The sequence below is a fragment of the Pipra filicauda genome, unplaced genomic scaffold (assembly GCF_003945595.2).
Source record: "Pipra filicauda isolate LSUMZ 115617 unplaced genomic scaffold, ASM394559v2 scaffold154_size2910363_pilon, whole genome shotgun sequence".
Classification (NCBI taxonomy): domain Eukaryota; kingdom Metazoa; phylum Chordata; class Aves; order Passeriformes; family Pipridae; genus Pipra; species Pipra filicauda.
The window spans coordinates 1,975,913-1,992,873 of record NW_024104040.1 but is presented as its reverse complement, the minus strand read 5'-3'; the positions used below and the strand labels follow the sequence as shown (position 1 = coordinate 1,992,873).

The window sequence follows — 16,961 nt, the reverse complement described above, 5'->3', positions numbered from 1 at the left end:
TTCAAGTTACATTTGGTCTGTGTAAGCCATGTTAGGCCAAAAAATAGAGCTACTTAGATAATTCAGTTCTTAAAACTGAATAAATTCAGTTCTTAAAACTGATAATTCAGTTCTTAAAAATAGTTGAACTATAGTGACTAGAACTGTTCTGAAGGAAGGCTAAACAGAATTCTTACATTTCAGATATTGGTAGCAGTAATCTAGGAAGTTCACTTTTTAGGGAGTCATACTCTTTAGCAAATCCACCTGTGCATAACTCCAGAGCAGCCCAATGACATACCCTTGCTTACTTGGTGGCAGCATCACAGGAAACATTATGAAGAAAGGTTGGGACCAATACTTAAGTTAAAAATTACACATCTGAGGAAAAACAGGTCTCCTTAATTTCATTAAGGAGATAAAATTAACTTAGTTTGCTATTTGGCAAATAAATTATATGAGATTTGTTTTTAAGACAAAATATTTCAGTGTGACTATTTTTATATGTGGTTGTCTACAACCATTATTGCAGTTGAAAAGCATATAGCATGCTCTTTTTAGGTGTATGTGATGGATGTATGATTTGCTTATGAAGTCTTAATGAAAAGGAAAAAAAGGAAGAAGGAGCAAATAGTATAAATAACAATGAAATTAGATTTAAATATAAAGTTTAATGAGTTAGATCTAGAAAGAATAAAATCTCCAAAAATGAGATAAACTATAGACTGAAGGTGAATCTTTTTAAATCACAAAATCATTCTTGAGGCCTTTCATGATTCTCCTGGATTCAAATTCTCTTGGATATCTGCCACCTGTGTGACTCAGCCTCAGCTAGGAATATCTCACCTCTCTAAAATCTGATCAATTGAATTGGAAATCAAAAAGAATAGTTTTAATTGACCCAAGTGAAGTGACAGGGGCTCACTTATTTCTTATTAGACACAGGCTTTTTAAAATTTTGACACACTGAAGGAATTTTGATTCTCAAATAAATCTTGTCATATATTTGAAGACATTAAAGCAATATTTTTGTGAAAAACTTTCAGAGTTATTGATCATTAGAAGCAGTTTTTACTTGCTGAAGAACTTTCATACTAGACCAAGCATGAAAGTGATTGTCACTATTTCTCTCAAATGAAATGATACATGTTTTTGGTCTCGTGTTCTATCTGTTTGCTTTGTCTTAATGGTAGGGATTATAAAGTCAGTAAAGCTAAGAGGAAAGTAATAGAACAGAAGGCATTGTTAAAATTACTTTGGTTTTTCCCTGCATGTTTCTCATTTTCTGTAAACTAAGTAGGCCACCTTTGACATTTTATGTCTTAACATTTCGTTCATATATTAGCAGAGGGTTGCTAGACTGCAATTTCTGTTACCTGTTCTTGTGTTGATGATCCTAATAATATAGTGGCTTATCTCTTTGAAATGTGTTCATCTTAAAATAAAACCCCAAGGTGTAGTCAAGCACCAATGACCAGGTGACTCCACTGGTGGTCCCTTCCAGCCTTACCCATTCTGTGACTCTGTGATCAAAGGTGTGCGTACTTACTGGTGTTTGTTAATTCACAGGCAACGATCAGCACTAGGAGAATGCTTGGCTGCTTTCTCAGGTGCCTTTCCAGTGGCTTTTTTGGAAACTCATTTGAACAAACATAATATCTACTCAATCTACAATACCAAGAATGCGAGAGACAGAGCAGGTATTTCTAGAAACTCACATAATGGTTATGAAAGCACTATTTCACTATAAATGCTTCTTGCCTGAATACATATATTTTTGAATACATTTTATAATGCAAGAATTTTCTTGTAATATCTTGTCTGTATTTCTTTTCTAAACGAATGATAAGTCTGGTAAAACTGAATATTTTATGTTCCTAAGGTTACCGATTTAATTTTGAGATACGATTCTCAAAATACCACTTTGGAATCAATTTAATGAAGAGACTTTGCACAGTTTAAGTATCTCAGTTTTTATGTATCTGATGATAAACTTATGTATTCTTATCAGTAACTTTGGTTCCTCAGTTTACGCACACAATATTGGGTCCCTAAAATATAAATACTTACAACTGAAGAAAAGTTCCTTTGCTGTATTAATTACATATTATGCCCTTATAAAGTAAATACATTGCAGAGTAGTATGTAAATTGTTTTTTTACTTTGTTTGACATACAAGACAGTACAGATACTTTCCAGTAATATCATGTATGTTTATTTTGCATATACCTTTTTTTATCTACTCTTGATGTTTCTTATGCTGTAACATGATTGTAGAATATGCACAACCTGTTCCTGCAATAAATAGAAGTTGCAGTAGCAGTGTACAAGCTCTGCATATATGCTGAGTGTGAATTATATGACAGATACAGATACATGACAGTATGTTTGTATAATATGACAGTTTATGACATCCATTTTATAACTTCACCTTTATTTTTTAAAAAAGACGTCATACCAGATTTGTTCTTCAATGAGCTGTAGTATCTTAACTTGAAAATATCAACAGCTATGCTTTCTTGCCATATATATTCTAGCTATTTTACTACACCTAGAAGGAAAATCCACTGTATTTTCAATGATTTTTTTAACAGAAAATTGAATTTATTTTCAAAAATTGCGTTAATCTTAAGGAGACTCTGTGATGTCCATGTAAAATGTATTGGAGAAGATGATGTTTTTCAAAAAAAACTAGCCTTAGGCTATATTGGTACAGACATTTATATTTACCAATTGCAGGCTAAATTTTTGGTTTATAGGTATCTATGTATGTCATTGTATGTGTATATAAGGATGTTGGACAGAGCTAGTAGTTGTGCTTACAGATATTTATTTGTAGATGAAATAAACTGCCTCCAAAAATAAAGGCAACTGCAGTGCCTTTTCAGAGGAAAGAACTAATAACTGAAATAACTTCAAAAGTATACATTTACAATCAGTCATTCACCTCTATAATGAGTTTATTGGATCTGCTCAATTCATTATGACAGGCAATGATTTTTTTTCTTCTATTAGCATTCCAGGTCTCATCTGATGTGTTGAGAGATATTTCATTGTATCAGTTTCTTTCCTCAACTGCAAAGCTTATATTGGAAAAAAGTTTGAAATTTAAGTTGTATTTTGAATATAGAAAAGCACATCTGATTTCTCCAAATTAATTCCATAATATTTACATTATTAAAACTTTCATGTAGGAATTATTTTAATTATAGGAATTTTCATATAAACAGTCTATTGCTCAGAAGTATGAAATGATGTGGTTTTTATTGGTGTGTTTGGGTTTTTTCCTTTGGATCAGAAGACTGTAAAAGTAAATAGAAAACAAAAATTGTATTGAATAGCAAAAAAAAAAATTACTTTCCTTCTATGACTTAGTTTATTGATTTTTGGAATTTTTTTTTCAATAGTTCTCAATTTGCCTACTAGTGTAGAAGAGGTTTGCCCAAATATTCCTTCCTTGGTGAAGTTAATGGAAGAAATCGTGGAACTGGCAGAATCTGGTATTCGTTACACACAAATGCCACATATCATGGAAGTAATACTGCCTATGCTATGTAGTTACATGTCACACTGGTGGGAACATGGGCCAGAAAACAATCCTGACAAGGCTGAGATGTGTTGCACAGCCTTGACGTCAGAGCACATGAACACTCTGTTGGGTAACATATTGAAAATCATCTATAACAATCTTGGTATTGATGAAGGAGCCTGGATGAAGAGATTAGCAGGTAAGATGCAAAAATAAATAATTAAGCAAGCAAACGTGTGTGTATTCAGAATGTATATATACACACGCACACTCTGAATTACTCTGTATTTACTGTGTTAAAGCTGAAGTAGAAGAAGACTCATATTTTTACATTTTTAAACCATGAAAAATCTTGATGAACCGGAAATATTAAGTATAAAGAAAAAGCAATATGTTTTAATCTCTTAATAAGTAATATAAGAAGTACATTAGACTATTTTTCCCCAGAATATACACATATGCACTTTGCAATATACTGAATTCAAGGACTTATAGTTATTTAACTCATTTTCATCATGTAGCAAGTTCTCTTTTGCAGGCATTATACAGTTCTTTGCTATTCGGTGTGAGTGCTGGATCCTTAAAATGTGGTTGTGAAGGTGTATATCTAACATATCCATTACAATAAAATCTGGAAATGTTCATGTCATTTTAGTAATCCTTACATTACCATCATTGTGATAACACCTTAAAATTTATTTAAAACCACTTTATTTCTTAGTGTTACAATCCCCGAGGAAAAGTCACTTCAGTGGTGTGGATTCGATTTTTCAATTAGACTTTATTATGACTTTCCAGTACTTGCTATAATAGTAATTTCATTCATGGTAGCGCTCTGAATTCCTAGTCTTTTGAGGGTTAGTAATGTAATGTAGTCTAAGGATATGTGGTAACCGACAAATTCTTTGTATTTTAATCAATATATTACAAATGGTTTTGCACTAATGGGCCCAGTGCTAATTTGCATATTTGTTCTTATGAGTAGATTTGCAAAAGCTTGTGCTAATGAGTCTGAAATGAATGGTCGTCTCATTTGTGTCTACATTACAAACCTTCCTAATGTGCATAAGAAATACAGGCAGGCTGTTTCCTTAGGCTTTTCAAATAACCAGGGAATGCTTTTGAGTTCCACTTCGCACAAGTTAAAAAGCAACGTTCAAAAGGGAGGCCAGTGGCTGAGAAAACTTGTGTGCATTATGTAGCTATCTATACGTGTATCCACCCACACATACCATTAAACAACTTCTACATTGCTCAGTAAAACTATGTAGACAAATACCATGCTGACAGAATACCAGTAAGGAGGTATTTCAAGTTTTATGATCTTGCAAGCTTAGTTTGCCCTCACATTGACAAACTGAATTGACTTTGTAAAATCCTGACCACATTTAATTCTGGGCAAAACTTCTGCTGATTTCAATGGGGGCAGGATTTTGCTTTGTAACCTAGAAATGAGATTCAAGAAAGTGGGAAAAGGTAAAAGTTTTTATTTATATGTTGTGGCAAGGTATATATTATAATGTTCATTGCCTTAAATAGTGTTTTCCCAGCCCATCATAAGTAAAGCGAAGCCACAGCTCTTAAAGACACACTTCCTTCCACTGATGGATAAATTAAAGAAAAAAGCAGCAGTGGTTGTATCGGATGAAGAACATCTAAGAGCAGAAGGCAGAGGTGACATGTCGGAGTCTGAACTGCTCATCCTAGATGAGTTCACCACTTTGGCACGGGACCTCTATGCCTTCTACCCTTTGTTGATTAGATTTGTGGACTATAACAGGTATGTGGAGAGGAATAGGTCAATGAAGCTCATAAAACCTTCCTGTTTATTGATACAATTTCTTATCCTTTGATATGCCTAGCACTAAATTAAAGTGGCTTTTACTCAGTCTGACAATCTTGAAACTGCTCAAGCTAATGCTTTGTGACTTTTAGAAGGAGCTGGGATCTTTTTCATAAGAAAACAAAACAAAACAAAAAAATTGCAATCAAAATGTATTGGATTAGACCTAGGATTAATGTAGAAGGATTTTCAGGGTTTTGAAATAGGATAGCAAAAAGCCACTGCTACCAGAAAGGATTAAAAACATGCATGCTTGGTTTTGTTGACATGTATCCTTGTAAAATGTTGTAAACTGATTTCAAAGCATAAAGACAGTGAGAATCATCCGCATTTTCATCCTTTTACCAAATTTTAGGGCAAAATGGCTGAAGGAACCCAACCCTGAAGCGGAAGAGTTGTTCCGCATGGTGGCCGAGGTCTTCATTTACTGGTCAAAGTCTCATGTAAGTAATTCCTTGATAAATACTTGTTTTAATGAGGTTTTTAAACAAGTAGATCAAATATGTTTGTAAAACATGTTTAATGACATAATTGAAACTGCAGATGAGAAGGTATTAATGACTTTCACATTTCTGACACCTTCGAAATGGCAGAGTAGCTATGAGAGTTGATAGGTATTTTGTAACATAGTAACACTAATTGTAGATATTTTATTTAGAGATTCTAATTTTTTTTTGTTGTGGGTTTTCTGTTTGTTTGGGGTTTTTTAATTTATTTTTTTTATATTTAATATATTAAGCTCATTATTTTGAGTCCTTATTTTTTTTTTTTTCTTTTCAGTTCTTTTGACCCTATAGCCTTTTTATAACCAGACATAATCAGGCACATGATGCAGTGAATACTGGAACACAAAGAATTAAAAAAGCAAAAGAGACTAAATACTTTCAGGCATTAGATCTCTGTATGGACTGTTGGCTATACTAAATTTCTTTTTTTGCCATAACTTCAATTCTTTCAAGTTTGGGAAACAAGATTCGTTTTGAATTCTGTACTTGTGCCTGAATTTAACTGTAAGATTTAATATAAACACCCCTGTTCACAAAAACCGGTTATACACAGTAGATACTGGATCATCAAATTACTTGTGTATTTGCAAGTTCAGTCTTTTATTTAAAAATTTTCTTATGTATCTGAATATAGTGGAAATTTATAATGGGGCAAAAATTAGGTGAATATTTACTGGTAAGGAAAATTCCAGACAATATTTTTATTTTGAATTGGAGGAGGAGTGAGACTTTTATCATGTCTGTTTAATAGCTAGAGAAACATTTCCTTCTCTCTAACATGGAAAAAACCCCCAAACATACAACCACCTTAGCTATGCCATGTAAATAAATGTGAAATTCAAGGCATTATTGATCATCTGTTAATTTTTACTGTTCTTGTCTTATCTTATGGATTTTACAGATTTTCAGTTAATTTAAATTTTTATTTAAGACATGCTTAGATAGATTCCTTGTATAAATGCTTCTAACTGAGATCTGTATATTTCCAGAATTTCAAAAGGGAAGAGCAGAACTTTGTGGTACAAAATGAAATCAACAACATGTCTTTCCTTATCAGTGACACCAAATCTAAGATGTCTAAGGTAGTGTAAAGATCTTTATATTCTTCTTGCTGCAAAGGGGAAGAAGACAGGAGGACTCCAAAGAAACGCTTTTTTTTTTGTTTGCTTGGTATTTTTTTTAGTGGATTTGGTTTTTTGCGGGGTTTGGGTTTTTTGGTGCTGTTTGTTTGTTTGGGAAGGTTTTGTTTGTTAGTGGATTTTGTAACAAGATCTGATGAAAACCCTGGGTTGAGATTCAAAACACAGTCATTTGAGAAACACAGTGGACCTTACAGGTATAGGTGAAAAATATTGGCAATGAAATAATGGCAGTTCCATTAGATATAGTTGCACCTGTACAGGTGATAAGGGGATTTTCAAACCAGAGACAAGTACAAAGTCGCTAGTACAATTCTTTTATTTAATATGAGATTTCTTTTTTTCATCTTGGCTTTATTCTGCAGGCAGCAGTTTCTGACCAGGAGAGGAAGAAGATGAAGCGAAAAGGTGACCGGTATTCTATGCAGACCTCGCTCATTGTGGCAGCACTGAAGAGATTACTGCCCATCGGCCTAAACATTTGTGCTCCTGGAGACCAAGAGCTAATTGCACTGGCCAAAAATCGATTTAGCATGGTAGGTCCTCTTTTTGCACTTGCAAAAGGTAGAAATATTTTACTAGGGAAATTATTTGAATATTTCACCCTGTATTTGTCTTACAGTGTGACACAGAGAAACAAGACTATAATTCTGTAATATAAAGGCACAATGGGTAATTATGGTAAATAGTTATCTGCATGTAGTTCTCACGGCTTAAAACATTTCAGTTTGGACATACTTATTTTCTAAATGATCAGTATATGAATAAAGATGACATTATTAAATTAAAAATTATTCTTCTCTCTTAATTTTTAATGCTAACTTGAGTTTGTTACATTTTATGAAGCTTGAATTTGGAAATAAAATTAAGGACTAGATGTTTCCTAACTTCTATGCCCAATATCATAACTAATTCCTTTTGGTCACTCTCATGTGAATGGAAGAGTTTTTGTAGGGGTAGACTAATTTAAAGGTGTTTCTTCTGGGTATAAAATCACAGTGCAATAATGTGATTGTAATTTGGAATATACTCCTTTCTCAGGCTGTGATACTTTATACACCCTTTATACACTTTATACACTTTATGACCTTTGGACAGCTGAATTGAGTGTTATACAGGATAAAAGATTTCCAAAAGAAACAGAAATCAAATCAGAGAAGGCTGTGTTCGTGTTATTGGTTTTATTTGGTCAAACTTTGGTTATATGTATACTAGTAATTTTAATTCAGACTTGCATTTAGTGTGTTACTGTGATCAAATATGTATGATGCCATCCAGAATTTGTTACTGCAAGCTTGGATGTAGCTAGTTCTGGCCTGATTCAAAAAGATTTGTCTCTGAGATTTTCCTCCGTTTTCCACACTGTCAGTTTTATTCATCATCTGATGAAACCCAAGACTGACATTTAATGAATCATATCTTTTCCTAATTACCTTCTATTCCTAATTTATATGATTTGTAATCTATTGGCAGAAAGATACTGAAGATGAAGTACGAGATGTCATCCGCAGTAATCTTCATCTTCAGGGCAAGGTAATCTATATGCATTTTTTAAATGTGATTTTTCTTCCTTCAAAGTCGTGTGTTGGTGCCATAAAATGACAACCTGCCTTGGTTCATTAGGATAACTTGTAGTCCCTTTTTCTCTTCTGTCACGTAACTTGTTCATGTCAATTGCTAAATGGTAGGTTTTTGATGTATATATATATGTATTATGTATGATAACATATGGACCTTCAAATCCCTTGCTATGCACACCATTAATATGAAACTGGAGATGGAAGCAACGTCTAGCACTGTTTAAACTCCACCTACTATTATTTGAGATAAAATCTGCAAAATGCTCACAGTTACTTAGTTTCAATTTGAAGTGTAAAGGAAAAGGAAGCTTTGGCGTAATCTGTAAAGTGAAAAACCTCTAGTTTCCAAAGTTTTTTTCCTGGTTTTCAGCCTAGGGAAAAGAAAGTATTTTGGGGAAAAAAAATCAACTTTTCCTAATGAATTCCAGTTAGTACCAGATGAATAGCCCTAGGGAAAAAGTCCTGAAATGGCCAGTGTAGTTGAATTGTTTTATTAATGCTTCAAATAATGACAAAGAAGCCAGAATATGGAAGTATAATAAAAGTGTAATAAAATTACACCTCTCCTCTGTTGAAGGAAGATGGAATTGTACCTATTTATTTAGGATTGTCCTTTACCTTTTCCCCTGCACTATATTTTATTCACCTCAAGAAAAAACTAACCGGTATTTCCTGTGCTCATATAAAGGTCACAAGAGAATAAACATGTGAGTTGAAAATCTGGTGCTTTTTTATTGAAGGGTATTTAAGAATCATCCAGAATTCTAGATTCCACTGCAATCAATGCATGGCATTAATAAATTTTTTAAATGAGTTCCCGAATAATATGTGAAGATTAATCTTCTCCCATCATGTTTTCCATGTATTGCTGCCATGTCAAGCAAGATTATGTGGAGGTGGGGTTTCTGGGAGCTCACAAGAAGATGCATCATTTTGCAAAGCTAACAATTAGCATTCTTCATAAAATACTGCAAATAAAAATTCAATAGCTTTAAATTATAGGGATTGCACATAGAAAAGTTTATCACTGAAAGCAAAAGCTTGAAATACTTATCCTTATATAGCAAATATTGTTATATACTGGGAAGCAGAAGAAAACACACAGGCAAAGTACTAGGAAGAAAAGAGCATTTCTGAAGATCTTAATGTAAGCAATGTGCATGCCATGAACATAGAAACCTTAAATGTGAGGTGATTTTGTGTATAAACTTTAATAGTGGTTTCTTAATGACAAAGATAGATATTTCTATTCTGTTATTTCTGGTATGTCTATATTGTCGTTTTGTGAGCCATGCAGTTTTAAGTCTTGCCTGTCATTTCATGTTGCTATTTAGCCCTTTTCTTCCTGTTTTAAGTACTTCAGTTTCTATTTTGTTTCTTCAGTGTTACATATTGCTGTTAAGAAATTTCTGTCTGGAAGGAATGATACACCTTAATACTTTGACCTGTGCTTTGTCTTCAGAAACTTCCTGTGCTTCAATTAAAAGTTTACTATTATTAGGCAACATATCACCTCCTCTGTTTATACCACATGAGAATAAAAGCGCTTTTAAATTTCTTAAATTGATGAAATTTCACAGGGCCTTAATATTTAAGAAGGAAGTAATCTTAGCTAATCCAGCTGTAAGTGACTTTAGATTGTCCTGTGGAAGATGGAAATCAGAAAGAGAACCATATAATACATAGATAACAAAACTAAACAGCTATTGTAGCTGTCTTGATTTTATAGCTATTTACACAAGTTCACATAAAACCTAAGCGTGTATCTTAATTACTTTAATGTATAAAGTTAAATTCAGTAGTTATGTACAAAGTACAATGTAATGTATTCCATAATTCTCTGATGTCGCTAGCATTCAGTCATTGTTGTGACTGACTCAAGTACGTGTCAGGTACAGTCAAGTGTGATGTTTCTTGTTAAGGAAAATTATGCTCTCTTGCTCTGTGCATACACTACTCTTTTGTTGTCTGATTGAGTCAGACATAAAAGGAATGTAGGCCAAATGGTCTTATAAAGTTAAATTATGATTTAATGCTATGAATTAGTGTGTAACTTATGTTATATAACTTACATGTGAAATGGTGGTTGTGTAAAGTGGCTTTCAAAGCATAGGAAAAATACCATTTTTCGAAAGGCTGGTTTTGTTCCAGTCATAACAATATTCATTCTTCAAGTGGTGTTTTCTGTTAACCACTTGCTTCTCACAGACACCGTGTTCTGTCATTTATGTTAGAGCTAAAATTCAATTAATCTTGATTTCTCTTTGGAAAAATGCATTGTTTTAGAATCATCCTTCTGAATCTTTAGGCTATTAATGTTGTGGCATCTGTTTCATGCGTTTGTCTACCTTTGTCTACATTTGTCTTCACCCTGTTTCTGTCTTTCCTTTCCTTGCATGCCTGCATGCTGTTACTCAGTACTGAGCCTTTTATTTCAAGAAATTGATGACGAAACTTGCATTCATTTTGACATGGATGAAGCTCAAGTCACCAAAATCTTCTTCCAGCCATTCTAATTCACACCTTGAAATGTCAACTACTCATACCCTTAGAAAACTACCTATACAAAAAAGCTGTACCTTGATAGAATGTGAGGAGTCCTCAGATCAAAAGACATCTCCACCTGTGATTAAAAAGTGTTTTGTGGACTATCCATTCATGATGATCCAGTCAAATGCTCACACAAAGACTGTGGATGTGACAGTTGTTAAGAAATGGAAAAGCCGAAAGGTGGAAGAAATGCCTGCCAATCGTGGCTTTCTAGGTTGTAATAAGCTATTATTGAACGACTGTGTAAGTTTATAATAATTCCTGGAACTTGAGTAAACTGTGTATCTTAAGATGTGTTGTGGAGATGAAGTGGCATTATTGTCTCATCTTAGGCACAAATTGAAATCTGGATCCACAAAGATTTTTTAGACAAGTAAGTGTTTAGTTCACGCCTTACTTGAATCTGTAGTATTTGGGCCCCTAACTGCTTTAGGCATCCAGGCAAATGTGTCTTAAACATTAACTGCATTATCAGGAATGATCACTGGCCACAGGTCTCAGTAAAATGGATTAGGCATTGCATGTGTCGTCAGTGTCCCTGACACGGTAAATGGTTGCAAGCTGTGTTGCATCACCATTGATTAGCAGGTCTGGGGAGACAAACCAAAAAAGAGATCATTAATTGTAAAACAGAGAATTAAAGGTCAGTAAAAGAGAAAAAAATGAAATGTAAGGAGAAAATTTTTTTAAAAAAATTGATTTTTACACTTCTTTATAATTTGTAGGCTAATAAGCAAATGCATCTTTAATTAATTTTTCCTAAATTAGCTTGTCATTTTTTAGCTGGTAATTGGTAAAATTAGGATTTTCTAGCAATTGATTAAAAATTAAAAAATAGACATAAATAATAGGAATACTACTAATTTCCATGACTGAAAATGAAGTAATCCCAACTAGAAGAGCAACAGTTTCAATTGGTTTAATAATATTGGTTTAATAATGGGAAAGTCAGTGTACTAAATTATGCCTGTCCACTTCATATTCATTACTTTTCTCAAATAACATATTCATTGCTGGTGCCAGTGCTATTTTTTGTTCCATGAACATTTGCTAATTGTATGATTATTAGCATTTTAGTTCTCTGGAACAGGTTGCCCACAGCAACTGTGGATGCATCATTCCTGGAAGTGTTCAAGGTCAGGTTGGACAGGGCTTTGAGCAGTCTGGTCTCATGGAAGATGTCCTTGCCTATGGCAGAGGGGTTGGAACTAGATGGTCTTCAAGGTCCCTTCCAACCCAAAACATTTTATGCTTTTATGGAAGCTCTTAAAAATATTGCACAAATGAGTCTTTAGTTTTGTTCTCACAGGCAGTGTAGTGGATACTTTATGAGTTTGCCATGTAAAAGTGTGGGTTAGCCATATAAAGTGCTTCAGTTGACCTTTGCTGCAGTTTCTATACTAATTAAACTGAACCTATGTTTGGAACTTGGTGACATGTGAAATCTTTCTCCTGCAGCTTGAGGATCCCGCCATTAGGTGGCAGATGGCACTTTACAAAGATTTACCAAACAGGACTGAAGATTGCTCAGATCCAGAGAAGACTGTGGAAAGGGTCCTTGATATAGCTAATGTACTGTTTCACCTGGAACAGGTTAGACACATTTTACCAATTCCATTGCTTCTTAATCTGAATAAAAATATTTACCCTTTCATTTATACTTTCACCTGCTGTATTTAATGTTATATTCTTTTTTCTTTATTTTGATGGCTACTGCTTTTACATGCTTAGTCTTGTGTTTTCTAATCAAATATTACGGTCATATTGATCACACAGTGTGTTTGCAGCAGCTCCAACAATAATTTGTTTGACCAACAAGGCCAACTCATATATTCCTTGCTGCATTCAAAAAAGAGTAGAAGCAGGTTGGAGGAATTGTTTTTTTTCTGGGAAAGTTCTGGCAGGATCTTTAAGTTGTTTCAGAATCTAGTACAGAGCTCTATTATATTATCTAATATTTTTTTCATTAATATATGGACTTCCCATGTGACCGGAACTATAGTAAGTTTCATTTAAATAATTCTGTGTTTTATTTTGAGTCTTTCTTCCCACTAGCATCGTTCTTTAAAATTTGAAGTAAAAAGTCTCCTGTACTGATACATCTCAGTGGTCAAAGACTACTTGATAAATTAGTCTTGCCATTTAACTTATTTAATTGTTACTTATTTTGAATTCAGATTTACTCTGTGTTTTCCAGGGTTTCCTTTTTAAAATGTACTGAAGAAACAGGACATTAACTTGGAGGGTGTTGATGGGTTTGAGGATTGATGGATTTGAGGATGCAACTGATGGTTGTACACTATCAAATCAACTAGATCAGTTTATTTGACTTAAAAGCTTGGAACAAGTTTTCAGATCTGATGTCAGAAGTTTCCATATCATGATGATATCACTGGTTCAGTCAAGTAGGAACCTGAGAGATATGTGAATGTGCTCTGCAGCAAGTGTGTTGATGTGAATATTGCGTTCTGTCTGTTGCATCACACAACCCTTCTTAATATAGTTTACTGGCCTTGGTATGGACTTGCTTCAAGTTCAACAGCCTTACACAGTTTGGTAGAAGAGGATGAAGAGGAGTCAGTAAATTCTATCTGTTGCAGAATACTTGTGGAACGAGCAAAAAGTGATAGAATATGGAAGTAAATACATGTCAATCATGGTTTGCCAACTAAAGAGAGAGAGAGAGAGACAGGAGAATAGGTGCTGATTTGAAAAGATATAGGGTTGCTCTGAGGAAGGAAAAATAGGGGAAAGCTAGAAATGGGGGTAGGCAAAAGGTCTTGTCTTTTGCGCTGGTTTTATCAAAGTTAACTGAGCCAAAAGGAATGATTTACATATACAGAGCTGCATAATTCAGCTTGTATTTGAGTTCAAACAGCATATACCAATCTTGATTTCTGGCATTTTAGCTTTACTATCGTGTATATAAATCGATTAAGCTTGTGTAGTTTGGAGAAATTCTTCAAGTGAGTGAAACCCAAGGTACGATACCTGTCTTTTACGTGTTCTGTCATAGGATCAATCTGACAGCATATATAATCCAGCAGTAGTACAGAACAGGATGGATTCCCATTGTAATATCTGATCAACATTTAGGATCAGTCCTTCTGAGCAGACTTAAACAATGACTTGTCAAGTAAATGCTTTCTGCTTTCTTGCACCTATTTGTTTAAACAGTTAGCGCCTCAGCTTTACTTATCTTCTGTAGCCAAATGCTCAGGTGTTTTTGTTACTGAAATGGGTAATTTGGTGTTTTTAAAAATAATGAATATGTGAGCCCTGCATCTATTTTTATGATGTCTTGAGTAATCCTTTGCTCTCTGTATGCAAATCCTCTGTTTCCACATATACATTCTCTGAATACTTTCCTTATTGCAACTGGCAATGATCAGTTTATTTTGTATTTTCTTCCCATACACAGCTAACTTCTTTGTTTTTATTATTTTCAGAAATCTGCTTGTGTAGGCCGAGGCTATTTCTTTTGGGAAAGTATAGAAGGGTTTATAACTGTTTATGAAGATATTACTAATTACCTAACTTTCACATTTGGATTTGTCTGACTTCTAAATTATTAGTGCTGACTTTGTTTTGTGACTGTAAATAAGTTTACAGTGAGCACTTTTTTGTTCTTTCTCTTAACAAATATTTTTCATTTCTATTTTAACTTTTTGAAGGAACTTATTTAAGATTGTCACCATTTATTCTTACAAGTATAATTGCCTATATCACTGAATGCTTCGTAGTATTTTGTCTGTTTAGTTAAGTGCTTATTGTTTAACTGTGAGATTTTTCTGTATTTCACTAAACTAGATAACCCAATTTGGAGTGAATATCAAATCTACATAAACATCAGAATCATCATTATGTATTTTAAATATAATGCCTAACTTGGTTATGAGGGAGAATCACTAAGTCTTTCAAGATACAAATGTTAACTTTCATTGACTTCTTTGATGATGTTGGAACACAGAGGAGCTATTATTCCACTAGCATAGTTGTCTGTAAAAGAAACAACTCCCCTTCCCAAACAAACAACCAACCCCCAACAAAAGTAATCCCCTCCTTAACTCTACAAAAACTGTGTAGATTAAATCAAATTATATAATCTCTTTGGAAGACTTGTGAAATAAATCACAAAAACTGTAAATAGGCTGTGGAAAAGAAGTGATCTGTAGCATAGCCTGTAATCATGGCTCCCAGTTATCTAACCAGGCTATATATTGATGTATGCAGATACTCTTCAGCACCACAGTAGTAATTTTCTTCTGATGGAAACAAGGATGGAAGGTGGAAGAAACTAAAAGAGCAGAAGTTAAAGATGGAGCACAGCCAATTTCATTGCATGCTACTGTAAAGCCACAATGCAGAAAGATCTATCTTAAGATAGAGCTGTAGGTTTATGAAATGTAGCTGCAGTGTTTTGGAGTTTTTCATGTACATTCTAGCTGTGCTGATTCATGAAAGAGATTTAGTCCTAAGTCTTTGTGCTTGTTTCTCTTTTTTAAAGTTAGTTTGTTTCCATCGTAACTGATCACGGTAAACATTAGAAATAAAAGATGAATTGTATTTAGGACAATTCCTTAAAAATATTGTATGAGGCAATGTGAAGGTGTACAATTTACCTGTACATGTGCAAAAAGTTACATATAAAAGATAGAATGAGTGAATATTCTTTGTATTAAAAGTGAAGGTTTCCTGAGACACAGCCTTATTGGTGATAGTATTCTATCCAAAAGATAGAAGTAAAAAGAAGTAAAAAAAGGAGAATATCTGTATCATACCAGGAAAGGGAGATTTTTGCTTTATTTTCTAAATTCTGATTCTACAACTTGGTTGACTGCTTGAACTCTGTCTAGAACACTTTTCCTAATCTATTATTCTTCTGTTACCTTTCTACTTAATTTGTCTGTTAACTCACATTTTTACTAATATTACTATGTCCAGACAGTAGGGATGTTGCCACATCATTTATTTTTCCCTGTTTATTTTACGTAACAGGTTGAGCATCCTCAGCGGTCCAAAAAAGCAGTGTGGCATAAGCTGTTGTCTAAACAGAGGAAAAGAGCAGTAGTTGCCTGCTTTAGAATGGCACCACTGTATAACCTGCCAAGGTAAGAGCTATATTGTTCTTTCACAAATGCACTAATGTTTATACTGTACTATTTGGCAAGATCCAAAGGAAAAAAATCTAAACCAGTAGATAAACTGGGTGGTAATATAGTTTGTATATTACTTAGTTTTATTAGATCTAATTACTTCCTTCTATCTTCTGAAAAGAATAACAAAAAATATAATTTTAAATTTCTGATTCTCTCCTTCTGATATCATTCCAGCTGTTCCTCTTAGTATGTTTTCTTTTCTGAAAAGCAGATACCTTTCAGAGGAGATAAATGCAGAAACTCACATTGGTGTCACTAATATAATCTTGGGAGATAAATTTCCTCCTAAGTCATTGTATAGCTCAGGAAGTACAGAGTTAACTTCATTATTAGATGCTAGTTGTTCCATATGCAGGAAATAAATGGACACTATTTATCTGAAAACTTCTTTGTTTATTTATTGTGCACTTTTGGGAAGAGCATTTTATTAGAGAAGAATTACTCTAGGCATTTCACACCTTTTCCTGTGGCTCCTTTTCCTCTTCTTTCTTGTTCACTAGAGAATGGGATGTCTAGTCAAGAAAATTTCAGAATCCTGAGATTCTGGAAGGAATGGACATTCAGAAAAAATTATTTTTATTTAGTGCAATTTCTAGAAATAATTTTCAGAACACTTGTATCTGATCTTTTCAACATAGTAAAATTCTATTTTTTTTTTCCCAAAACTATGCATGTT

At 33.7% G+C, this 16,961-nt stretch overlaps 1 protein-coding gene across 1 annotated transcript in view; it reads left to right on the top strand.

Annotated features, from left to right (window-relative positions):
• Positions 1-16,961, top strand: part of RYR2 (ryanodine receptor 2) — a 390,151-nt gene that overhangs the window by 309,195 nt on the left and 63,995 nt on the right. Inside the window, exons 65-73 of the mRNA XM_039379059.1 lie at positions 1,549-1,679; positions 3,387-3,707; positions 5,048-5,288; positions 5,707-5,794; positions 6,847-6,939; positions 7,362-7,532; positions 8,470-8,529; positions 12,585-12,719; positions 16,125-16,237. Of these exons, the coding sequence (XP_039234993.1) occupies positions 1,549-1,679; positions 3,387-3,707; positions 5,048-5,288; positions 5,707-5,794; positions 6,847-6,939; positions 7,362-7,532; positions 8,470-8,529; positions 12,585-12,719; positions 16,125-16,237 (1,353 nt within the window). The remainder of the gene's footprint in view (positions 1-1,548; positions 1,680-3,386; positions 3,708-5,047; positions 5,289-5,706; positions 5,795-6,846; positions 6,940-7,361; positions 7,533-8,469; positions 8,530-12,584; positions 12,720-16,124; positions 16,238-16,961) is intronic.